Here is a 26910-nt window from a genome sequence, read left to right as displayed (position 1 = left end):
AAAAGGAATCTTAAAAACTGTGCCACTTTTGCAATTTTCCAGTTGCTATACCTCAGCAATCCTATTTCCCCCGTGTAGCTTTTATGGTGTTAAAGTGGTTACAGAGAATAGTGGAACTTTCTCTATGCATAAATTTCTCAGGTGTTTTGGATTCTCTATACTTATGATTTTGTATGATCTATCTGGAGATATTGCAAAAGCAGGTTCTCATCTTGCTGAGAATGTGTAATCCCTGCTTATGATTAAAAATATTATATATACAAGTTTATATGGTTGTTAATATTGTGTTTCCTCCAAATTTTTAATATTTCAAGTTAAAGGAGGCTGAAATAGATATTCTGAGTTACAGTGATCTTTCTACAGCAAACTTATACGGTTTTATTGTTTGTCCTATTTTGGTAGCACTTAAGATCAACACTTAAGAAGGAAAGGAACTCTGAATTACCGCAATATACCTTCACTAAGCAGATTAGATTTGCATGATCATACAACAATAGCAAGGGGAAGTTCCTGAAGGAAGTATGGCAATGCAATCAAATTCCCCAATGGATTGCAGTAAATCAGTCAAAAGATCCCCATTTCATTGCTTCTGGTACTCTAAAAAACAAAACAAAGAAGCAAACAAAAAGCACCAAACCTCTAATAAGAAGAATAAGAAGTGTCCTTAATGTGTCTGCAGGAACTTATGTAGAAACGATAACTTCCTAATTCAACATGCGAGTGGGAAGCTTATTCAGGGGAGACTCATTAACAAGCAGCATTGCTTTTAGTCAGACAAGGTGGAATGGATTATGGGGGCTGTATTTCAGGCACTAAAAGAAACTTTTAATCTTTTAGGCTTCCTTTAATTTCCCTGAAATGAGGGCACTTTTGGATGGTGATAGTGTGTATAAAAAAGTCAAGATCAATACAAAACACTACACCATACACGTAGGGTGCATTCCCACTATGATTTAAAGCAAATTGCTAATCGGGTTATATGAGCATCATTCCCATTTGAATCTGGTTCAGATCCTACTTTGATAGATTTCTATCGTGATAAAGCAAGGCAAATGCAAAAACCACATTTTTTCTAGACACTAGTTTCCAAAGCGTGTTCAACAAGTGGGAACAACAGATCTGAATCTCATCATTGGAGGGGAGGGACTAATGGCAGAGCGGTGTTTACCATCCCTCCTCAGTTTTTGGTAGACCCACCATTCCCCCCTCCCCCTCTGTCTTTGTGCTTGTGGTGTGACCTATGGGCACATGGTCTTTTAAAAAAAATGATAGAAGATTCGATTCATTGATTTTGCAACTACTTGCAACCAGTGAGGCAAGTAGCTGCAAAACCAAAGAATTGAATCTTCTATCATTTTTTTTAAAATGATAGAATATTTGATTCATTGGTTTTGCAACTGCTTGCAATTATCTGAGCAATCCGATGGCAGCTCATAGTGAGGCAAGTAGTTGCAAAACCAATTAATCAAATCTTCTATCAATTTATTTTAAATACATTCATCCCTCCATATTTGCGGCTTTGATATTTGCAGATTTGATTATTCATGGATTTTATTAGTATATTTTCTCTAGGAATATCTGCATCCTCCAGCGCAACTCTAAGTTCATCTTTAACTAAAAGTTGCACTGAAGGACCTAGAGAGAACAGTCCACTAGGCATTTGTAGCTCTTTCAGCACAACTCTATGGTCAATGTCTGGCAGATGTTGACCACAGAGTTGCACTGAAGGGCCTAGAGATTCCTAGAGAGGTGTCCTCTCAGGTAAAAACATGGTGTTTTTGTTATTTGCAGTTTTTCCATATTCACAGGGGTCTTGTGCCCCTACCCCTAGTGAATATGGAGGGACAAGTGTGAACATATATATATATATATATATATATATATATATATATATCCATCCCAAGCTGGGATGCCCAGGCTGCCACTTACATGAGAGATGATGCACAGATGATTGACATGCATTTTGAAGCGGCGCAAACTAGTGGGGATGACAATCATGCCAAAAATAAGTGATTACAAGGGGATAATGAAAAGATTTGATTTCATAGTGGGAACGATGGACCTTTCGTTATCGATTTACCAACACGGAATGAAGGTGAATTGCAAACTGGTTTAAATGTAAGTGGGAATGAGTCCATAGAGTGTAATGCTCGGTACCCACAGCTCTCTCAGGGTCATTTCTCTACCTCTCTCTCTCTGGAGAACTGCAATGAGGATGGGAGGGAGTCCCCACCATTCTGTTGCTTCTCTTCCTCCCTTTCCACAGCCATTTAATAGCTGTAACAGTACCTCACAAAATTTGGCAGCATCTGGAGGGAAACGGGATGTTTGGAACAGGAAGCAAGGAGCTACTGAATAGCCTGGATATACAACATATATGCAGGTGTAACCCTTATGTAAATATATGTCATTAACAGAATTTCAGCAGATAGTGTATTTTTACTGGGTATTTTAATGTGATAGTATTAAAGGTGGGATTGCTTTAAAGAAAATACTTATGAGACAAGGGAATATTAGGCAATATTTTCCTATCCCTGAACTGGAATTAATAGAATTAAACTTAATTCAAGTTTCACAGTAAGAACTGGCATAAGTTTCTTTCTTATTCTCATTTTTGTTATCAGGAGGTGGTTGTCTCTCCCCACCCAGGTTACACTTTGCTGAACTTGCTGATGAGTATAAAAAGAAGAATTCCTTTCCTGTTGGTTCAACTGTGAAATACATCTGTCGTCCAGGCTACACCAGACAGCTACCAAAGATCTCTCGAACATGCCTTCAGAATCAGAAATGGACAGAAGTTGAGGAATTTTGCAAGAGTGAGTCTCTTAACAATCTTTTAAAAAAACAAAACCCAACAAAACCAAGCAGGGTTTAGAGGGATAGAACCAGAGAAGAGAAACTAATACATTTATATTAAGACAAAATGATGAAAATTAGTGATGTACAATTCATTTCACACTATCCATAAACTTACTTATTGATATTCTGATGATTACATCATAGTCTTGAGGACTGAATGGATTAGTTCTAGAGATCATTTTTTTAATAATTTGAATGTTTCTAATAAGATGAAGTCTTATTCATTAATAGTATGTGTGCAGGGATGTAGCCAAGGGGGGCTTCTTGGGGTCCGGACCCCCCCTTCCATTAGAAAAATGAATGGTGTGTGCTGCTGCCCTCCCCTTCCCAAAATCCTAGCTACGACCCTGATGTGTGTTGGTGCCTTCCCCTTCCATAGTGTATTTGCTATTAATATACTAGATGCAATTAAAGTAGTCACATAATATTTTGATTATTAGGCTCTTGCTTCATTTAATCTGTCAAAAAACAGAACGATCATATATAAATATGTCCAGATCTTTCAAAGTAGTCTGAATAACCTTGGACCAAAAGAAAAAGAAGAAAGAGTGCTTCATTCACTCTTGTTGTGTAGGAAATTAATTATATTCTCAGAAAAAGCGAAACTAGCTTATACATGTCTGTTGGAAAGTATTAACTTTGATGTGAATGAAATTTGAATAGAATGAAGTGCAGCATTAAATTGTCCCACAAAAAAAAAATCAATTGATAAAACGATTTTACTTTCAATTTTTTTTTTGGGGGGGGGGGTTAGATTTAAATTTACATTTTGTAATTTTAAAATTAATGTTTGAGTATACTGACACCTTTACATCTGTTTTGAAAGACACTGTCTACTTCAACTAGCAGCTGGCCATTTAATACAGAGTATCCATCCCTGTGTCATATGATATGGCCACATTCAGTTGTTGTACTTTCGATACTGGATAAGTTACAACATTTACATTTTATATTGGAAAAAGCTTTGATAACTTTAGGTGCATATGTTCTTTTAAATTTTATCCTTGCCATGTGGAATTTAACTAGTAGTCAGTCTGGATAGACCTTGAATGCTCTTACTGTTTCCAAAAGATTTGACTTTCTGAGATTGGAAATACAAACATTCACTATCCATTGTTCAGTGGTCAACTACTCATGGATGTATATTATATGTGGCAGAGAAAGAGAAAGGGAAATAATGGAATTGTATCTCAACAGGGCACTGTTGAAAGTGCATAATGTATTGCTGTTTCTTATGTGGCAAATCAAGACTTACAGTTCCCCATGGTGAATAAATTCCCTTTACAAGAAAGAAAGAAAGAAAGAAAGAAAGAAAGAAAGAAAGAATTATGAATCAGTTTTAGACTCCACAATACCCTGATATTAAATGGTCAAAATAGTTATTTGTCTTGATTTCTGCTAGAAAAATCATGCGGACATCCTGGAGAACCAGACAATGGTCGACTGCATGTATCAGGAGATTTTCTCTTAGGTGCCACTGTAAATTTTACCTGTGATGAAGGGTAAGTATCAGGGAAGCCAATGAAGTTGCATTAACAGATAAAGTAGGTATTACCTGGTAAATCATTTCCTCAGTGCTGCACCAAGGGGTTGGTATTGATGGGTCCCAGCAGGAGGCCTGTGGCTTAGCAGGAGAAGCCCAGAATCACCTGGACTTGTGGCTGTTTGCCATTATAACACATTATTTCCCATTCTTTTACAACAGAAGAGCAGTATGTGAGTAAAAGGAATAGAAGCAGCCATTGCCAGCTGATATACTGCTCTTTTTACAGTCTGGAAACCCAGGCTCCCCCAGCCAGCATTGCTAGACCTTGCCAACAGGGTGATTCTGAGTTTTCTCCAATAAAGTAAAGTTTCCAAGCCTTGTTGCTCCATCTGTGGGCTAATAATTTTACTTCAAGGCTTAGGGGAGGACTAAGTGGGTAACTGAAGGCATGTAGGGTGTTTACTGAAAGCATCATGCTCAATGGCTCCTGAAAAACTGGACTTTGAGATGTAGATTTTCATTTATTTTGTCAAGAGGATGAAACATTTCAACATGTTATAGGACCTATAGGACTGGTTTTCTTTTATTTTAATATTCCTTGTAGAAGTAGGAAGCGTGTGATTCTAAATTCTCTACATATATGGAGAAAGAAATCTATATGTAGTGCATGATTGCTTTTGCTTTTTCCTTTTTCAATCTAGGCATAGGTTAATTGGACATTCTTCCAGAAGATGTGTAATATTTGGCAAAAAAGCAGAATGGACTGGTGCTGTACCCTTTTGTGACCGTAAGTAGGAAATACCTTGTGTGTCTCAACACGATTCCTGTAGGGTTGAGTCACAGTCCAATTTCAGTTCTCCAAGAATGCTACAAAAACAAATCAGTAAAAATGAGGTATTGGCTTTTCATGTTTCTACATAGACACAGAGCAGGGCCAAAGAATTCATGATCTAAAATATAGTACAATGTGTTACTACGATCTTGTCTACAGTCCCATTGAAGTTCATGAAGCTGTCAGAACAGTACAGTTTTGGGACACAGCATTGATTTTAGTGACGTATTGTTGAATCCACATTGCAGAAGTAATCCAGTTTAGCACCTATTTAACTGCCATGGCTCAGTGCTATAGAATTCTGGGATCTGTAGTTTACTGTGTCAACAGTGCTCTCCAACAGCGAAGGCTAAATGTCTCACAAAACTACAGTTCCTAGAATTCCATAGCAGTGAGCCATGGAAGGTAACTGGATTGTTTCTGCAAACTTTGTACAAGAGTGGGAACTAGAAAATCATCCTAAAATAATCTAATGGTATGAATAAATTATGAATATGTAAAATATCTTTAGCAATGTGAACTTACAATAATTAGGCGAACGTTTAGAAAAGTTATAGGTTTTGGTACTGAGGACCAATTGGAACCAGAGACTTAAGGAATCAGGCAGGTCGCTTCTGCCAAACAGCAAGTGCAGGGCAATCTAGTGCCATCCTGCCCTCAGAATGGTCCACTCCACAAATAGGAAAGGAGTCACAGTCAAAGAGAGAATGTCCAAACAGGCAGGAAAAAAACAAACAAAGAGGGAGCACTTCTTTCAGCCAGGGGTTTGTGCTTGTTCCAGAAGCCAGCTTAATATACTGGTTTAAGTGTTGGAGTACAACCCTGAGAGACCATAGTTTAAATTCCCACTGAACCATGAGAATCTAGCAGGTGATCTAGCAAGTCGCATTCTAACCTTAGAGGTAAGCAATGAATAAATCCTGCCTTGAAAACCCTATGACAGAATCATCCTTAAGTTGCAGTTGACTTCAGGGCACCAACTACTCTAAAATTATGGCAATGTACTTTGTAGATTAACTATCAACCTTAACAGACCGGCGATAAAGGCCAGCAACAGATGTGGCATCCGCACAACACACGCCCTGCCTCCACTCCCATATGGGCATGACACCACGTGCCCTATCACATGGTGGGCAGCATCACAGCACTCCTTTGCTGTGCGTTCATGGGGCTCCTCTTTGCACTGTGGAAAGTCCAGATCGGGGCTGTGGCATGTAGATGCCGTGGCCCCAGTCCGATGCTGAAAGGGGCAGCCTGTTCAGCCTCTAAGTGATCTGAAGAAGACCTTGGGGTCAAGCAGATGGGGTCAAGAAGACCTTGGGGTCAAGCAGAAAGTGAGGTGCGCAGCCTTGCCAGTGCTGAATGCGCCAGGGCTGTGGCAACCTACACGCACCCAGCTCTGATTTGGGCCACCACCTTAGTCCTGAACTGGGCTACCAGAAAGGAGCAGCTTTCAGCCTCTCCTTTTTGGCCCAGTTCTTCCAGGTTGAAGTGACCGCAGTGCAGCTTCCAGCCATGTTCGGGGTGTGTGGCGCCTAAGGGCTATACTTCAATATTGTCTTACTGTGATCCTTTTGGTCCATCTGTTTAAGACCCTTGTTTTGCTTATTAAAGTGTGCCTACCCTCAGGGTCAAATATATATATATTCAGACTGCTAGCAAATACACTCTAGGTGTGGAGGCCATTTGTACCATGTTTAGAGCCTCCCTGAGACCCCTGGGTCAAAAACAATTTGGGGGCTGCCCCCCCAAATAAAACTTTTCTGCTTTGAAATGCTGAAATACTACGTGGCATTAAGTATGCTTCTACCACATTCCTGGGTCAATTTGGGCTCAAAAAAGGTCTTTCCTGAAACTAAAACATGGCAAAATTCCCCCCATACCCATATGTGGAATTTGAATGAAAAACATTTTTAATTAGGTGATGGGTGTGAGCCTGCCCCACTTTAAACTTATAAGTCATTGATAAACTGTACTTGTGTCTGGGCATCCTAGCTTTAAAAATATTCTTCAGAACTGACTGTCTTAAGTGTGTGTGTGTGTGTGTGTGTGTGTGTGTGTGATGATTCTACCCCAATTCTCCACTCTTCTACCATCTTCAAGAAGATTCTTTAAATTTTCTTTAAAACTGGTGCTGCTAAAACAAAATTACACTTATAAATGTGTTCATTAATGATTTTCCTGTTATGGTTGAAGACCAAAACATATGAAGCTTATTTGATCTGTTGTGGTGCTTGTGTTTGGCTAGTAATTATTATGGCAGAGTTTAGAAATCCAAAGAACATGTGTAGGTTTTGTTTTTGTTTTAATGATTGGTTATACTTTGTGTTCAGTGTTCCACTTGTACATTGACGAAAATAATACAGTCTGTGGGCGTTAACTGCTGGATCTGGATGACATTGCAATTTCACAAAGAATGGCTCAGTTGAAAGCAGATAAAATCACTCCAATATTTGCCTTTAATTGACACTTCTGCCTGTGTCTTTCTAGGTATTCCATGTTTCCCTCCACCAGAGATTCCTCATGGCAAGCACAGTGGCAGATACATGAATGATTTTTCCTACGGGACAGTTGTAACATACATCTGTGACAAAGGCTACCCCCTTGTTGGAAATGCTTCTATCATTTGTACATCTGAGGATGGTTTAAACGGAGTGTGGAGTGGCCGTGCCTATTGTGGAGGTGTGGTTTTCCTGTGTCCCTCTCAGTTCTTCTGTGGTTCATGTGTGAAAGACCACATTGTTTTAAGTGCTCAACATGACAGTTGTGCCAGAGGGGCTCAGATAACATATTTATCCTATATACTCATAAGTGAACCTCATGTAGAAGTTGAATGCAGGTTTGGGGGTAAAATTATGGATTTGGGGGGCATGTAACAAAGGATGTAAACAATGAAACAGGAAAACCATGCCAAAAAAATTCCAGAAGGCACAACTGAGCTCATCAGCCTATAGGTTGGATAGATCAGGAGGAAACTGTGGTAAATGATGGCTGTGTAAAGTGTGGGAGAGGTGATCAGGTGCAGGTGGGGCTAAGAAAATGTGAACAGGTAAAAGCAAATTAGAGAAAATGGTGACTACGGGGTGGCCTCCAGCCACCCCTTTTTCAGCCAGATTGGGGCTGTGGCAACCACATACTGTGGCCCCGATCTGGCCTTTCCAGGGTGAGATAGCTGTGGTGCTGCGGCTATACAGCACTACTTAAGCTACTTCAGCACTGCGTTGTGCAGACACAGCACTGGAGAAGCGCCATAATGCCGCACGCTGTGTGGTGCATCACACAGTGTCGCGGTACCCTAGAGGCAGAGCAGGGTGTGCATCATGTAGATGGCCTGCCCTGACTCCGTCCCAAAGCCGGCCCAAAGTGCCAGTCTGCACAGGGCCTACATTAGCAGTGATTACAGCCTTTAACAGTAATGTGATATTTTTGCCTGATTTTAATCCAGAAAACCTGACAAACATAGACAAATGTCTCATTCAAAGTTGATTCCTTATTGCTGGAATAACATTTCTGGAATTTTTCTCTAAGTATACTAGCGAAAGATAAGATCTTAGTCTGTCCCAGGAGACCCTAAAAGAAAAACTAACCCCCTCTACTTTTTTGGTTTCCTTTGAGGGGAAGTTCCAAAGACCCACCACTGCTGCCATTTTCCCACCAGGCATTCAAAATAGTTAGAAGCAGTATCATGGCTGAGAGTCCTGTTCTCACGATGCAACAGAATGCAGAGGTCCAGAAGTGCAGTAGCCAAAGGAGCAAGAAGCTTCACAGCGCTGTGTAAATTTACAGTGCTTTATAAATAAAGGTTAATAATAATAATAGCAACAATCCAGGATCAGAAGGTGTAAATATAAGCAGAGTCCACATAGTTGGAAAATATCAGAGTCAAGCAGCAATCCATGGTTATAAATCACAGAGTTGTATCTCACAGTAGATTCAGGCTGAGAGAAAAATCAAGTTTCTTTCCAGCAAATCAAATGGGGAAAGGCCCCTGACTTACAAACCCTCCCACCTCAGCCCCACTCAATTTGCAGTCCATATTTCAAGAAGGCATTTCTCTGCTGCATGCATGCAGCCTCTCAGTTCACCTGTGAGAAAGGGACTGGGTTTGTGCCAAACACCACATCCTTCTCCTTTTCTGAGGACTCAGAGCTAACTCCCTTACCTCCTCATCCTCCTCTGGAAAACTCAAGTGGCTGTCAAACTGAGTTGGAGGCTGTGGTTCATCTGTTTTGTCTCCTAAAGCTGAATTCTCAAGGGAGTCATGACACAGAAAATCAATGGGATTGGTATTTTCATTAGGTTCTCTGAGATCTCACCTTTCACAACTGTACTCGGAGAAGGGGATGGTTCTTTCTTTCTTTCTTTCTTTCTTTCTTTCTTTCTTTCTAAAGTAAGGCCCCATTCCCACTGGCTTATAACGCAGATCAGGACGCGAATCATGGGTGCATCATTTCCATTTGAGCGTGAATCCGATCCGCATTGCTCCGATATCGGTTCCATTAAAATTTAAATCTGATTCGATTTATCTTGAAAAATCTGAATTATAGGTTGATAAAGTGCTTTTAGCAAGTTTTCCTGTGCCTCTTGAGTCTGATTCGGGGCAAATGAATGGGAACGAAAGGGTGTCTGATTCAGGATCTTGGGGATGGGAGGAGCAGTGCTCAAGGAGCTGGCCTGGGGGTGTCACCCGCTTGTTCTCTTCCCTGCATTACCGGCGCCATTTTCTTCTGTTTGCATAGCATTTCCCCCTCTGGATTGGGAAGCAGGGCAAGGCAATTGCGCTACATTGAGCACCAAATGCAGTAAACACATTACTCTCCCTGCAACCTCCTCCCTGCTCCACATTCATAGACCAACGTGTGAGGAGACCCATTGAAGACAATTTTAAACTATTATTTTTTCTCTTTTCGCCTCTGCCTGAGCACCTGAGCAGCAGATGGGCTTTGCATTACATGCCTGCTTGATCACCCAGGGAGCAATGGGGGAGGCAAAGGGATTTGGGGGGGATTAGAGGCTCTTTCTCTCTTCCAGAGGAACTATGGGAAGACACAGAATATAGCCTTGGATGCAGAGGGGTTTAGGAGGAATAGTGGCTCTTTCTCGTTCCACAGGAACTATGGGAAGACACAGAATAGCCTTGGATGCAAAGGGGTTTAGGAGGAATAGTGGCTACTTCTCTCTTCCAGAGAGAGTCTGGGGAGACACAAAGTAGCCTTGGATGCAAAGGGGTTTAGGAGGAATAGTGGCTCTTTCTCTCTTCCAGAGGGAGTCTGGACTCTGGGGAGACACAAAATAGCCTTGGATGCAGAGGGGTTTAGGAGGAATAGTGGCTCTTTCTCTCTTCCAGAGGGAGTCTGGACTCTGGGGAGACACAAAATAGCCTTGGATGCAGAGGGATTTAGGAGGAATAGTGGCTACTTCTCTCTTCCAGAGGGAGTCTGGGGAGACACAGAAGAGCCTGGGACGCAAAGGGGTTTAGGGTGAATAGAGGCTCCTTCTCTCTTCCAGAAAATAGATTTGAGGGGAATAGAGGCTCCCCTCTTCCTTTCCCGGAGGGGAAAAGTGCCTCAGTGACTGATTGGCTGTGACGTCAAGCGCTCAGGTGCTTGATTGACAGCTGCTTTTTAAAAAAGAGGTCCCGGAAGGGCAATGGGAACGGGGAGCAAAATAACCCGCTTCAAATTACCACAGGGAAAATACCAATGGGAACGAAAACAGGGGTAAAAAAATCCGGGTCTGTTTGTACCCGTTTTTAATGGGAACGATGGGTCAGATTCGAGTCAGAATCCGAGTCAGAATTGCAGTGAAATAAGCCGTTTTTTTGCCCAGTGGGAATGGGGCCTAAGAATTAAGGTTACATTGACCTGTGGATAAGTTGATTCTGGTGTTTTGGGTTGATTTTATTTCTAGACCTATATACAGTATTCCTTGTCTTTCTCTCTTCATTTTTTAAAAACACATCTTACTTTCAGATGCTCATTGTCCACCTCCTCATGTAGAGAATGGAAGGATAGTCTTTGGTAAATCTGACACCTATAAATATAGCCAACAAGTTACTATTGTCTGCAGTGTTGGCTACAAGATATCTGGCTCAAGAGAGATTCAGTGCCAAGTGGATGGCACATGGGATCAACCTATACCTACCTGTGAACAGGGCAAGTATGAATATAAAAATTATATACTATGTCCTGTCTGTACATAATCTCACCTGTCTGTTTATTTATTTATTTATTTTTGTTTTATTTTATTTTTACCCTGCCTTTCTCCCAAGTTGGGACCCAAGGTGGCTTCCAACACTTATATCAGTGTTGTTTGCCTTCTGACAACAGCTGAAAGACAGCAGCATTGCTTGCAAAGCATTTGCTTCTGAAATGTACACAGAGATACAGAAAAGTATATCTCCTGGGAAATTTGTTCCTTTTTTTCCTCCTTTAATTGTTCTAAAACATGTTGTCTTTTCAGAGACTCGTTGTCCACACCCTCATGTAGTGAATGGAAGGATAATCGCTGGTGAATCTGACACCTATGCGTATAACCAAATAGTAACAATTGACTGCACTGTTGGCCACAAGATATCTGGCTCAAGAGAGATCCATTGCCAAGCAGATGGCACCTGGGAACCTCCTCTACCTACTTGTCAACAAGGCAAGTATATCTGATAAAGTGGACTAGAGTCTACAATAACTTATGCTAAAAATTTCTAGTATACGTTTTAGTCTCAAAGGTTCTACAGGAGTCTTTTATGGTTTTTTTCTATGCCATAGTTGTTATTTATTTACAGCTCACATTTTTCTCAATCCTACAACTCAAGGCAGCTTACAAAAATCAATACAGATATAATTAATAGCAACTATCAACAGAATTAGACACATATACAAATAGTATAATATAAAAGCAGTAAAGCACAATTATGAAAAAGCCATAAACTTTCCTCATTAATAATCAGATCCCAGATGTCAGTTCCCAGAAACCTTTCCCCATAGCCAGACAGTTCTGAAACATCTGTAGAACAAACAAAGAAACAAAAAAGGTCTTCTGCTGCTGCCAAAGGGAGTTTCAATGTGGGAGAAGCCACCAAGAAGGTCCTCTCCTGCACTCTCACCAGACACACCTATGAAGGTGGTAGGAAGGAAAAGAGGGCTTCAGAACTTGGGCAAAGCTCATATGGGAGCATATAGTCCTTTTGATAACCTGCACCCAAGCTGTATAGGACCCTATAAGTTGTGACCAGCAGTCTTGAATTGTATTATCACAATGTGTTGCTTTTAAGAGTTCTACTATAAACTGACAAATAAGTCTAAAAATCATCTATATTTATCTATATTACAAACATAAATTCCCTTGATGTCACTAGCATAGTTCACTTCCTCCTATATGTATAAATTATGATCCTGGTAACAAAAGTTTTCCTCCTATAGCTGCAGTCCACAAATCCACAGCTTGCTAAATATGGTTTCATCACTATATTTGAAGACTCATATATTACCTTGCCTCAGTGCAAAGACTGCAAAGCAGAACTATCTTATCTTGGAGGAGGTCATAAATTAAATACTTTTAAAGTTTATATGAGAATTCATGTCCTTCTGGCGTATATGGATGAGACAGGTTTCATGTCCTCTTTTCATATCTTCCTGCACAGCAGCAAAGGTTTGGACTGGTTGGCCCTTGGGGATCCCTTCAAATCCTATGGTTCTATGGTTCTGAGTATTACTGCATGACAAATGTGGGTTGGACTAGGTGGCCATTGGGGTCCCTTCTAACTTTAGGATCCTATAAAGAAGAGGTTAAGGGGTGATATGGTAGCTATGTTTAATATAAGGTTGGAGATGTTGCCGCCATGGAGTGTTGTGGTGTCTCCTTCTTTGGAGCCTTTTTTTAAAACAGAAGCTGGGTGGCTGCCTGCCCCAGGGAGGGCTTGGATTGTGTCTTCCTGCATGGCAGAAGGATGTTGGATTGGATGGCCTTTGGGCTGCCTTCCAACTCTAGGATTCTATGTCTTCCTGCATGGCAGAAGGGGGTTTGGACTATATGACTCTTAATAGTCCTTTCTAACTCTAGAATTCTCTGATTGGGTGTATTCATGCATGGCAGGAATGGGTTGGACAGGATGACCCCTGGAAGTCCCGTGTATTTCCCCACACCTTCTCTATGCCAAGTATATGTTCTCCCACTGACCTATGGCATTAAACACTACTAATTGTGGTATCACTCTTTCATTTGCAGTTCCTGGTTGTGGAGTTCCACAGATTAAAAATGGAAAAATAACAAGAGATCCAGTGGAAGTTAAACCCATGGAGAGAATTACATTTGAATGTAACCTTGGCTATATCCTGAAAGGAAAATATACAATTCAGTGCCAGAATAATAACACATGGGACTCTCCCGTCCCAATCTGTATCAGAAGTGGTATGTCTGCTACAAATGTGGTTGAATTTCATTGTTTCCTGAGTAGAAATGGCTAATCGATATTTTCGTTTCCTTTGGAGAGATGAAGCATTAATACTAACGCATAACCCAAGGCACATCTAATTTTTCATGCTTTGAGGGTGAGGGGCAAAATCACTTTAGGATTACTAAATAGCCTCTTTCACCTTGTTCAAAATATAACATATATGCAGGTGTAACTCTAAGTTATGTACATATATGTCAATAACAGCATTCCAGCCAATACTCTGTGGGTTTATTGGTGTGTGTGTGGGGGGGGGGGGGTGGGTATTTTAATGCTGTAGTATTAAAATGGTATTGCTAAAGAAAATACATGTGAGACAAGTGAATGCTATTTTCATATTACAAGTGGAGGAATTGAGGATGAAGCCACTGATGAAAAGAGGAGTGGACAGTTTCCTCAGGTCCATGGACCACACACTCCTCCTCACTGGGGCTAGGGAAATCACTTGTAATCCTACATCCCTATTTTTTAAAAAATTCTGAAAAGGGACATCATACATTGTATGAGGCCTGAGAACAGCATTTCAGACTGCCTCCAAGGGCTGTTTAAGACACAGGAAGAAGCTTTGATTCAAAACCAGAAGTGACTGGAAGTGTACTGTGCCTAAAGCAGCTGGGGCTGGGAAGGGAGGGGGAGATAGAAACTATTCCATAATTACTTTCTGTGACCCTATGAGGTTGTGTGTGTTTCTAATGGGACTACACTAGGGTCCCTTGCAGCCATGTCCAGCCCACAGGCAACATTTTCCTGTCCCTGAAATGGATAGAATTAGACTTAATCACAGTAAGAATTGGCATAAGTTTCTTTCTCATTCTCATTTTTGTTATCAGGAGGTGGTTGCCTTTCCCCACCAAGGTTACACTTTGCTGAACTTGCTGATGAGTATAAAGAGAAGAACTCCTTTCCTGTTGGATCAACTGTGAAATACATCTGCCATCCAGGCTACTTCAGAAGCCAAGTAAAGACCTCTCAAACATGCCTTCCGAATCAAAAGTGGTCAGAGGTTAAGGAATTTTGCAATAGTGAGTCCCCTAATAGTATTAAAGTCTTTTTTTAAAAGCCAAACAAATAAGTATTTAGAGGGATAAAAACAAAGAAGAAAAATACCTTTATATTCAGACAAAATGGCAATGACATACAAGTCATTTCATACTATCCCTAAACTTCCTTATTGATATTCCTTATTGATCTTCTTACGGTTGCCTCATAGCCTATAGGATTTAATGGATCAGCCCTAGAGTTCTGAAGATCTATTTTACATAAATTTAAGGGACCAGCTCTTTCAGCTACATCTATGTATTTTTAGAATATTTTAAAACATCTTTGTATGGCAGGGGTCGGTAACCTCCGGACCGTGGGCCGGATGGGGCCCCCGGAGGCCTTTGAGCCGGCCCCTGGCTCCTCCTGCCGCCGCCGCCGCCGCCGGTTGTGGCTTTTCCCTGGTCTGGGCGCCGCCATTTTGGGGGGGGAAATGGCGGCAAAATCTCTCGCGATCTTCCCTTTCGCCGCCATTTTGAGCCAGGAGGGCTCCGACGGTGGCAGCTGGCCCCTGGAAGGCCAGTTGCCATCGTGGGGCCCTCCAGGAGGGCTCCGACTGCGGCAGTGGGCCCCTGGGAGGCCAGTTGCCGTCGCTGGGGCCCTCCAGGAGGGCTCCTGTGATGGCAGCAGGCCTCCCAGAGGCCTGTTGCCTTTGCTGGGGCCCTCCAGGAGGGCTCCGACGGCGGCAGCGGGCCCCTGGGAGGCCCGTTGCCTTGGCTGGGGCCCTCCAGGAGGGCTCCGACAGTGGCAGCGGGCCCCTGGGAGACCAGTTGCCGTTGCAGGAGCCCTCCAGGAGGGCTCTGACGGCGGCAGCGGGCCGCTGAGAGGCCAGTTGCCGTCGCTGGGGCCCTCCAAGAGGGCTCTGGTGGCGGCAGCGGGCCTCTGGCGTCAGGGGCCGGCAAAGATGGGGAGGCCTGGCCCCTGGGGGTGGAAGCTCTGCCCCTGGGGGTGGAAGCTCCACCCTTAATGGTGGGAGCTCTGCCCCCGAATGGTGGAGGCTCCGCCCCCTGGCACGCGGCCCCGGCCCCGGGGATGGAAGCTCCACCCCCCGGCTTCGGCCCCCCAGTTGTCTGAGGGACAGCAACCCGGCCCCCGGCTCAAAAAGGTTGCCTACCCCTGTTATATGGCATATAAAGCAAGAAAGAGTGGAGCTGCATTTGAATACAGTATAATCCTTAAAGTCCACATTATTTTACTGTTTCCCATGTGGCAAATCAGGCTGTACAATTCTCTTATTATGCGAGTGTATTCCACTTTAAAAAAAAGAAATTAAGAAAGAAACTTTTAATCAGTTTTGCACTTCAGGATACCCTGATCTTAAATGAGCAAAATAGTTATTTGTCCTGTTTTCTGCTAGAAAAACCATGCGGACATCCTGGAGAACCAGACAATGGTCGGCTGCATGTATCAGGAGATTTTCTCTTAGGTGCCACTGTAAATTTTACCTGTGATGAAGGGTAAGCATCAGGGAAGCCAATAAAGTTGCATTAACAGATAAAGAAGATATTACCTGGTAAAGCATTTCCCCAAAGAAATGGGGAAAAGGGGTTGGTATTGTTGGGCCTCAGTAGGAGGCCTGTACCTTTGTAGGAGGTCTATCCTTGGCCACCAGAATCACCTGTACTTGCCATTGTTTCAAATTATAACACATTGTCTTCAATTCTTTTACAACAGAAGAACAGTATATCTGAGTAAAAGGAATAGAAGCAGTGATTGCCAGCTGATATATTATTCTTTCTAGAGTTTGGAAACCCAGGCTCCCCCAACCAGCATTGCCAGACCATGCTAACAGGGTGATTCTGAGAGTTTTCTCCAAGAAAGTAAAGTTTCCAAGCCATTTTTGGTGATTTTACTTCAAGGCATAGAAAAGGAATAAGTGGGCCATTGTAGATGCATAGGGTGTTACATCATGCCCAACGGCTCCTGAGAAACTGGAGCTTGGGGTGTAGATTTTCATTTATTTTGCTGATAGGATTAAATATTTCAACATTTCATAGGCCCTATAGGACTAATTTTCTTTTCTTTTAATATTCCTTGTAGAAGTTGGAAGTATGTAATTCTAAATTCTCTACATATATAGAGAAAGAGATACATATATAGTTCATGATTGTTTCTTCTTCTTTTTCAATGTAGGCATAGGTTAATCGGTCACTCTTCCAGAACATGTGTAATATCTGGCAAAAAAGTAGAATGGACTGGTGCTGTACCCTTTTGTGACCGTAAGTAGGAAATACCTTGTGTGTCTCAACACTATTCCTGTAGGGTTGAGTCACAGTCCAATTTCAGTTCTCCAAGAATGCTTCAAAAAAACTGTAAAAATGAGGTATTAGCTTTTCATGTTTCCACATAGACACAGAGCAGGGTTATCTGTGCCAAAGTATGAGACTGAAGTATGGCCTCAAAGAGTCATGATCTAAAATAGAATACAATGTGTTACTACTATCTTTTCTACCAGTCCTACTGAAATCAATGAAGCTTACAGAACAGTACACTTTTGGGATACAGCATTGATTTTAGTGACATATGGCTGTATCCACATTGCATAAATAATCCAGTTTATGACCATTTTAGGTTGGGAACAAAGAGGCAACAAATTAATGGAATATGACCAATTTCCCAAATCTCTTTTGTATGATTCCATGCATGCGGTAGTACCTAGATATAGACAATTAACAGATAACCATCTGAACTGGGTGTTGTAAAGAGTGAGTTATAAATTAGGTTATAATGTAATGATTAAGAGGGAATGAATGGGAAATTAGTTGGAAATTGATAAGAAATTAATTAACTATTTGGAAATTATTTGGAAAAGAGAGGGAACTTTGGGGCTACTTTAATTTCAGCCCTGATGGAGCAGTGGTTTAATGCCAGTACTGCAGCCTCTCACAGTCACAAGGTTGAGTTCAATCCCAGGCAAAGTTCCAGGGTCAACTCAGCCTGGTATCCTTCTGTAGGTTGCTAAAATGAGTACCCACTTTGTTGGGGGCAATTAGCTTACACATTGTAAACCGCTTAGAGAGTGCTTAAGTGCACTGGTAAGTAGTATAGAAATGTACTTTCTATCGATATTGATGTTGCTATTAAATTACTGTATTTGAATATGAATAAATATAATAAGCAAATAAATAAAAGTAGTATATAATAATACTACTAATAAATAAAGTATATGAAAGAAGTATTTAAAAATTAATGAATGAATCAATAGATAATTCCAAAAAATAAAAGGGGAAAATATTGAAATTGCCCCTATACCTGCTTGTGGAATTTGGAGGAAAAACATTTTTATTGGGTGGTTGGAGGGAGCATAGCATTCCACAGTCCCATAGCATTCCACAGGTACCTACCTCACATTAAATTTAAACAGTAATTGATATACTGTACTTGTGTCCGGGTATCCCAGCTTTAAAAATATTCTTCAAAATTGACTATCTTAAAAGTGTGTGTGTGTGTGTGTGTGTGTGTGTGTGTGTGTTATGATTTCACCCCAGTTTTCTTCTTTCATCCTGAAGAAGATATTTCAAACTCTCCGTTAAAAATAGTGCTGCTAAAAAAAAAATGTGTTGAATCATGATTTTCCTGTTATGGTTGAAGATCAAAACATATGAAGCTTATTTGATCTGCTGTGATTGTTATGTTTGGCTAGTAATTATTATAGCAGAGTTTAGAAATCCAAAGAACATGTGTAGGTTTTGTTTTTGTTTTAATGATTGGTTATACTTTGTGTTCGATGTTCCACTTGTACATTGATTAAAATAATATAGTCCGTGGGCATTAACTGCTGGATCTGGAGGACGTTGCAATTTCACAAAGAATGGCTCAATTGAAAGCAGACAAAATCACTTCAATATTTGCCTTTAATTGACACTTCTGCCTGCGTCTTTCTAGGTATTCCATGTTTCCCTCCACCAGAGATTCCTCATGGCAAGCACAGTGGCAGATACATGAATGATTTTTCCTACGGGACAGTTGTAACATACACTTGTGACAAAGGCTACCCCCTTGTTGGAAATGCTTCTATCATTTGTACATCTGAGGATGGTTTAAACGGAGTGTGGAGTGGCCGTGCCTATTGTGGAGGTGTGGTTTTCCTGTGTCCCTCTCAGTTCTTCTGTGGTTCATGTAGAAAGACCAGCATGATAGTTGTGGCAGAGGGGTTCAGAAAACAAACTTAATAATGTATTCTTCTCTTCGTTGTTCAAAAACAAATCTTCTTTTCAGAGACTCATTGTCCACCTCCTCATGTAGAGAATGGAAGGATAGTCTTTGGTACATCTGACATCTATACAGTACATATAGCCAAAGAGTTACCATTGACTGCAGTGTTGGCTACAAAATATCTGGCTCAAGAGAGATTCAGTGCCAAGTGGATGGCACATGGGATCCACCTATACCTACCTGTGAACCGGGCAAGTATGAATATAAAATTATATATTTTGACCTTTCTATAATCTCACCTTTCTGTATTTCGGTGTCCTTTGCTATCTGACAATAGCCGTATTGTATTGCTAGCAAAGCATTTGCTTCTGAAATATACATAGAGATGTCAGGCTATAGGCTCTGCCACAGTCAGTTTACAATAGCCTTTGATACTAAGCCAGCAGCAGTTTACATTTTTAGGTAATCAGATTAATTTGGCTTTAGGAAAAGAGTGTCATTTGGGCCTTAATTCAGAATACTTCTGAAGCCTCTCTCTGCTGTATCTCTGGGTGGTTTGAAGAAGAAGGGTCCCCCTGCTCTGGAGGAGACCTATGGAGACCAGGAGCCTCCACACCCAGGTTTTCCCCAGGTTTGTGGGGGCTTACTGGGAAGGAAATGCCCTTCCCCCAAATCTTTCTGAGGCAGGAATGCTGGACCTGAGGCTCTTGCTCACAAGGAGCCCCATTGGGTTGCAAGTGAGTGCCTCTTTCTGCCTTGGAAAACTCAGAGGCTCCCAACTGTAATAAAAGTGCCTTAGGCTGCCTAAGCACCCCCCCCCCAAAAAAAAAAATTAAAGGGAGGAACACTAAGAAATACAATTCCCTCTCTCTTTATGTACCTATCCAACCCCTCAACTTTTTTTCTCTTCAAATTCCCCACAGAGCGATTTTTCTCTCCCTATCCTTGCAAATAATAATAATAATAATAGTAAATATTTGAATGTGTAAAACTTTTTTTAAAAAAAGAAGAAAGTTAAACTGGGATTTTTGTAGAGGGAGAGGAAAAGAAAAGAAAGAGGAGAAGGGATATGGAGAAAGGGAGGCTGGTGAAAACTTTTTGTGAGCAGAAAGGAGAAAGAGAGAGAGAGAGAGAGAAACCAAAACCCTGAATGTGGCTCCTGCATCCAGCCTTGTTTCCTTTTTTGAAACAGAAAAGGGGTGGCTGGCTGCTGCATATTGGGGTGGTTTGAAGAAGAAGGGGGGATAAGAAGAAGAAGGGTGGATTAGACGTCACTGTGACATCTAATCGCTTAAGCACTTGTTTGACAGCTTTAAAAAAACAGTTCCAGAAAGGCAATGGGAATGGGGAACAAAAAAGGCCGCATCATAATAAAATGGAGAATTATCAATAGGAACGAGAACATGGGTCAAGAAAAACCAAGTCTGTTTGCTCCCTTTTGTAATGAATGATGGACCTGATTCAAATATGACTTGGAAACTTGATCTGATCCAGACTCGCAGTGATATACGTCACTTTATATGCCCAGTGGGAATGGGGCCTTAGAGAGCTATAGGTTTATTCAAGCTTGAGTGAAAGATTTCCCATCTTCTTGCACTCGCAGGAACATTTATCACTTCGATCCTACCTGTGTTCATCTGTGTGTGCCCTGGCAGAGTTCCCCTTCCTCACTTATGCACATATACCTGGAAATAGGTCACAATGAATTTAGTGGAAATTACTTTGGAATAGACCTACACAGTGTTAACTTTGTGTACCTATAAATATCTTCCCCCTCTCTCTTATTATAGTTGTTTTGGTGGCAGGCAGGAAAGAGAAACCTACAGTATATATTCAACTATAGGTTGACCATGTGTAAGGGTAGGTTTGGGGGCCAAAATTATGGATTTTGCCATGACCTAAGGATAACTCAAGGGTAAAACTTGGAGGCTCCTCCAGGGTGTGTATATGTGTGTGCGGCAAGAGAGACTCTAATCGAGGGTTTTTACTTCAGTGTTTCAGCTTTAATTTCATCCTTCACTCCCCAGACAGTGGGCAGGAGAGGGACTCTGTTTGTTTAAAAGCAATCAGTCACCTAGGATTCTTTCTGCTTGGCGCAAGAGAGAAATAAATTGCTCTGCTGACTGCATGGAGAAATCTGAAAGAGCTGCTAGCACAGTACCATACTTACCCATAAATAAGTTGACCTGGGATTTTGGGTCAATTTTTGGACATAAATTTCTTGACTTATAGATGAATATATACAGTACTTGACTGTAGGTGAAAGAGGACAGAAGCAAAGAGGGAAGAGGAAGGAAGGATAAAAAATAGGATTGGAAAAAGGAAGTAAAGAGAAAATTGAGAAGAAGAAAAAGAGGAAATAAGGAGTGGTAAGCAATGAAAAGAAAGAGAAGAAGGAGATAAAGGAAGAAAGGAATATCAAAGGAAAACAAGGGAAACCAGATAGCTCTCATTGTGGTCATCACCAAAAAGGGAAGAAAAAGTGTACATTTTACTCTATTAAAAGGCTACAAGCGTATGACGATGAAGGAAAACAGAAGTGTTCTGAAACACTTTTTTGCGGAAGTCAAAATCAGAAACTTTTATATTTCAGCTGTTTATATGTAAAGTTGTAACATTCAGCTTATGGCAAGAAACTGAATCAAAACAGAAGGTGAATTCCTTTCATGTGCCCTCAAGGCTAGCGCAGTTGTTCAGTTTAGCTACTATCATTCTGCTTACTAGATAATTCAGATCAGGACATGGGCTCTTTCTCTAGTGTCTGCTGAGCTAGATAGCTAGAGAGCCCTTGTTCTGTTCTGAATTATCTAGTAAGCAGAAACTTTGCGTTAAGAGGAAATTCACTCTCCTTGAATGATTCCATGACACTAGAGGGAGCTGACAATTCCATGATGCTGAGGAAGTGTGCCAGGCATTCATATGCACATGCTTCCCCAACGATCCAGGGATGAGTGACAGATGGCAAGCCCTAGGAGTCATTCCCACTACCAAAAGCTTTGAATTCTGATTCAAGCTATATGACCCTAGTTCCCAATGAAAATCGATTCTGATCCTCATTTGATCGATTCCTGTGAGGAAAAAGTGGAGCAAATGCCAAAAGCCAGGGGTATTTTGGTAGCCGTTTTTTAGCAGTTCTTCTGCTAAGAATTGATCCCAACCCATGTCCAATAAAGTGGGAACGCCAGATCGGGATTGATTCTTTCAGAGGGGAGGGGAAAATGCCAGAGGGGTGTGTGTCATCCATCCCCAGAGATGTCACACACACACACACACACACACACACACATACACACACACAGCCACCATTTTGGGCCCTTTAAAAAATTAAAACTAATTGCAAAGCAGCTACTTGTAAAGGTGAATAGCTGCTAGGCCATTCTACCGATTCTGAGATTAGTTTTGCTTAAAAAAAAAAGAATCCCCCATCCTCCTTCTCACCCCTCTCCTCCTCCTGGCTCCCTTCCTTCCTAACCTTTCCTTTCCCTCTTTCTTTCCGTGCTTCCACGATTTCCACCGGGGCTGCTGCCGGGGCTTTTGGCACTGCTTCCAGGCCTCCGCCACTTCTCCAGTGCTGGTGGGGCTTCCGGCGTTGCTGCCGTGCTGTTGTTATTTGCCCAGCGCTGCACCAGAAGCCCTGCAAGCGCCACCAGCCCCAGAGAGGCAGCAGAGGCCCGGCAACAGCACTGGAAGCCCCGCTAGCCCTGGTGGAAACGTGGAGGCCCGACAGCAGCACTTGAGGCCCCACAGACCCTAGAGCAGTGATGGCGAACCTGTGGCATGCATGCCAGAGGTGGCACTCAGAGCCCTCTCTGTGGGCACGCATGCTGTCACCCTAGCAGCGAGTATGCCAGAGTTTCTTACTAGAAAGCCAGAGGGATGTGGCACTTTGCAATAAATAAGTGGGGTCTGGGTTGCAGTTTGGGCACTCGGTCTGTAAAAGGTTCACCATCACTGCCCTAGAGTTTCTGGGAGCTAGATGAGTAGAAGGCACATTGGGAAAGAAGAGAGCAAAAGAAGGTCTGGTCGGGACCTTCTGAAGGGGTTGGGGGACTGGCTGAAGGACTGCTCTGTCTTCCCCAATGGGAACCACAAGTGTGCCAACGGAAGAATTGATTCCAAACAGGCCCCCTTTTCATAGTGGGAAGGAGGGGCCTTTTGGAATTGATTTGTTTAGAGGGGCAGAGCTGAATCAGGACACAGGTTATTCCTCCAGTGGGAATGAGCCCCTAGTGTGATAATCTTTGGGGTAGAAAAGTAGACTACAAGCTTCTTAAGAAAGTTTCCCTCAGCATGCAAGGGAAGGCATGGTTTTCTGGACAAGAACAAAGGAGAGAGGGAATGGCGATTCTCTCAGGGACAAAAGGTGAGGTGGGCTCTTAATAAACAGGAAATGAGGAAGGGTGCTACCATAGACATACATTTACATTCTTGGAAGGTGTCCGCATGCGAAGTTGCTATATCCCAACAGGTATATTTATTGGTTTACATCACTTTATCAGGAACATTTAACAGAATGCACACTTCATATTTTAATGTATGTGTCCAGAATCCAGTGGCTTATTTTTGCAAGATACCACTTCTTTCACCAGAATCAGAGATCTCCCTGTTTCTTGTAGCTCCTTGTGCATCCACAAAACCTGTGGTATAGGACTCTGAAACCTTTTGGAACAGATTCCAAGGAGAGCTGCAGCAAAAGGAGAGGGAAAGAAAATCCCACTTTTGCTGACAATGGATACCAAAGTACATGGTTGGAGCTTGATTAATTTGCTAACAGTTTATAGTTTTAATTTTTATTGTTTATTTGTAACTCTTAATTACTCAGAGATGTTTGCTTAATAGCTGACTGCTTAGTTTGCACTACTGGCAACAAGGAGTGTGTGTTCGTAAAGTGTGTTGCTGCCACTCAGTGTTATGTCTTTGCTCATCCTGTGAATACCTCTCCATTGATGCCCTCTTGTCGTGGGGGAGAGGCATGCATACCCTAATGAAATTGTGAGCTATGCTGGTGGTGGTATAATAGCCACTGGTAGGGCTTCCCATGCCAGACAGATCACAACCAAAGGGTCTGACCAAGAGCGCCAAAGGGCAGGATGGGCTCTCTATCCTTATGGCAACCATCCTAGGAGAAGGAAAACTCTAATCCCAAAGCGGGGCAGATGGTGCTCGCCTAACCCTATAAGGTCAACCATCTAAGAGAAGGAAACTCTAATCAAACCTATGACCCGAGGACCTCGCTGCCACCATCCATGCTTGTCAAGGCCTCAGCAGATGAACCTCTGGTTTAAAAGGTGATGCCAGTTCTGTGCACGCTGCGCTCCACCAGAAAAATCCATTGCACAGGCTCGAAGCATACATCCAATCTCCGAAAAAGCCCTGTAGCGATATACGAGGGATGAAACGGCAGATGTAAAGATGCACTGGAAACCACAGACCCAACCCTGCATGCAGGCAGTTCAGGACTTTGGTCACTTGAGACTGACCCAAGGGATGACAGTCTTGTTCAGCAGCATCCTGAATGACCAAACAGCCTTTTTAAAGGAGAGCACTGCTTGCTCCATATGGAGAGGGGCCTAGAAAAGGTGGCCTAAAGAAATCTCATCCCATCTACCTGGTTGGCTAGCCACGGCCAACGAGCACTTTTTAGTCATCAGCGTGCTTGTAGAAAGTGCAGGATGAGTCCTTCCTGAATCTTCGTTCAGGAAGAAAAGCCAGAAAGAATAGCAGACTCTTTGTGAAAAGAACATTGTTGTTGATTTTTGTTCAGTAATTATGAGGAAAAGGAGGAAAAGGTCTAACTCACCTACAAATGTGAACAGTCAACCCAGGTCTAAACAAAGCAACCTGGATTACTTTATTGCATGACAGTCCCCTTCCATGTTTGAAAATTCAGTTTCAACAATGGACAGGTTTGCGTCTTTAGCAGTAGAAAGACAGCCTGTACCAAGAAACTCTGGTGTTTTATCACAAAGTCATACAGATTCTGCTCCATGTAAAATCCTCTGTTTAATGCACCCTGTACTGAACTATTATCAGAGCAGTGTTTGTTAACTGTATGAGCATATTGTAATCTATTTTTCCTTCTTATTTCAGAGGTGCAGTGCCAGCCACCCCCAGATATCCAAAATGGGGCTTACAACAATCAGGAAGGTGACGCATTTACCAGTGAAATGTCTGTGACTTACACATGCCATCCTGGCTATTTTCTTATTGGAGAGGCAACTATTTATTGCACAATGTCTGGCACATGGTCTTCCCCTGCCCCTCATTGCAAAGGTAAATTTCTTGACCAAAAATTACCTATGTTCATTCTGGACATACAAACTGCTAAGCGGAGAATCAGTGTTGCATCTTACTGGGGGCAGATGAATGCAAAACTATGCATGACAAAAGCAAAAACAGTAATTTATTCCAGTGTGGTAGTTCAGTTTATTTCATATTGGTGTTCTACCATGTTTTTAAACTTCAGTACTACCTGGAAACATTCTCCATCAAATTATAGTATGGTAACAGTTTACAATAATGCATCATCAAAAGCTGCTCTAAATTTTCAGTCCTGCCATTTTGGGTGAAAAAGACATGGGATAATTTTTCAAAACATACAGCTTTTACTCTGCTTTCAAAATTACTCTGCATTTGCCCTGGAACGGGTATGAAAGCCTCAGATTCGCTTGTGGGAGATTTGGGGCGAATATGAACTTCCCGTGGTTAATTCTGTTTCTGATCCGGGGTAAAAGGTAGTCTGAATGGCCCCTTAGAGCCAGAGTCATCAGGAGAACCAGGTACAGGAAGATCTACTGCAACATACTCTTAACTGCTGTACTCCTTCCAATGGCACAGCCAAGCTATTTATCTGTATCATTCATGTCCTGCAGAGGAGATGGTGAGCACTTTCAGAGAGCAGTTACTGACCACAGAGAGGCCTGTGTCAGCTTCCCCTCCCATACTGACAAATGAGCTGCTAGCAAGTGTCCATAGCCTGAAAGTCAACTATGAAAATTCAGGTAGGTACCTAAAATGGATCCTGAATTTGAAACCTTGAGTTTCTTAACTGAAAAGGCTTAAATATGAACTTCATCTTTTTGCTTAGTGTGGTCATTGGAGGAGCGCATGCAGCGCCTTGAGAGATGTGTATTTCAAGAGTACCAGACATGTCTTCAGAAGAGAAAAGACAAAAAGGAAGAGAACGAGAAATAATTTTTATGTATTCATTTAACATTTTTTCTTTTTAATGTAGCACATATATGTTATTGTTTTTTCCAAACTATAATGCTAATATGTATGATTTCCAAATAAAAACCAGATATATTTTTCAGTTCTGACTGCTGTACCATTTTGCTTCAGAGGAAAGATTGTATAGTATAACATTTATATTTAACAGTGGCTTCATCACATATCAGGGTTCGGTCGTCTGTTTTAAAAGACATCCTGTGTTATGCAGTGCTACTAAAAATGGTTGTCTATGGACTGGTGCCAGCCCAGAGACCAATGCCTACTAGTCCACACAAACGTTTGGAATGTATTTGCAATAAAATAATTATTAATGGAAGTATATATATTGGCAAAGGCAAATCATTTAGATCAAGTACTGCACAGACCATATTCCTATTCTGTTTTGAGGAATGCATCCAAACCCAATCAGCAAGCAAGAGTTTCTCCGTTTTATTATTTTTAAATGTATCTTCTGTTTTAACATGTATTTTTAAACTAGAACTTAGGTTTTGTTGTGTTTAAACTTTTGTATTAATTATTTTTAGTTGTATTGTGTTTTTAAATGGCTTGTTGTTGTTGTTGTTGTGTGCCTTCAAGTTGTTTCTGACTTATGGTGACCCTAGGTAAACCTATAATTTAATAATTAATAATTTATTTTATTTATATACCGCTATTCCAAAGATCATAGCGGTGAACAGCAAGTAAGCTAATTAGCTAATTAGCGGTGAACAGCAAGTAAGCTAATTAGCACTATCATGGGGTTTTCTTGGCAAGTTTCTTCAGAGGGGGTTTGCCATTGCCATCCATTGAGGCTAAGAGCATGTGACCTGCCCAAGATCACCCAGTGGGTTTCTGTGGCCAAGCTGGGCTTCAAACCCTCGT

At 41.7% G+C, this 26910-nt stretch overlaps 1 protein-coding gene across 1 annotated transcript in view; it reads left to right on the top strand.

The window, feature by feature from the left end:
• The window catches only part of CR1 (complement C3b/C4b receptor 1 (Knops blood group)), a 134390-nt gene that overhangs the window by 59849 nt on the left and 47631 nt on the right, over positions 1–26910 (top strand). Inside the window, exons 14-27 of the mRNA XM_089518282.1 lie at positions 2625–2816; positions 4262–4361; positions 5047–5132; positions 7668–7859; positions 11150–11332; positions 11640–11822; positions 13401–13583; positions 14457–14648; positions 16022–16121; positions 16798–16883; positions 18550–18741; positions 18883–19074; positions 24910–25092; positions 25692–25820. Of these exons, the coding sequence (XP_089374408.1) occupies positions 2625–2816; positions 4262–4361; positions 5047–5132; positions 7668–7859; positions 11150–11332; positions 11640–11822; positions 13401–13583; positions 14457–14648; positions 16022–16121; positions 16798–16883; positions 18550–18741; positions 18883–19074; positions 24910–25092; positions 25692–25820 (2193 nt within the window). The remainder of the gene's footprint in view (positions 1–2624; positions 2817–4261; positions 4362–5046; positions 5133–7667; positions 7860–11149; positions 11333–11639; positions 11823–13400; positions 13584–14456; positions 14649–16021; positions 16122–16797; positions 16884–18549; positions 18742–18882; positions 19075–24909; positions 25093–25691; positions 25821–26910) is intronic.

This window comes from Sceloporus occidentalis, unplaced genomic scaffold (assembly GCF_023333645.1).
Source record: "Sceloporus occidentalis isolate IW3139 unplaced genomic scaffold, rSceOcc1.0.p SCAF_3, whole genome shotgun sequence".
NCBI lineage: Eukaryota > Metazoa > Chordata > Lepidosauria > Squamata > Phrynosomatidae > Sceloporus > Sceloporus occidentalis.
Note: the sequence above shows the minus strand (reverse complement) of the source record. Positions and strands in the feature narration are given on the sequence as shown.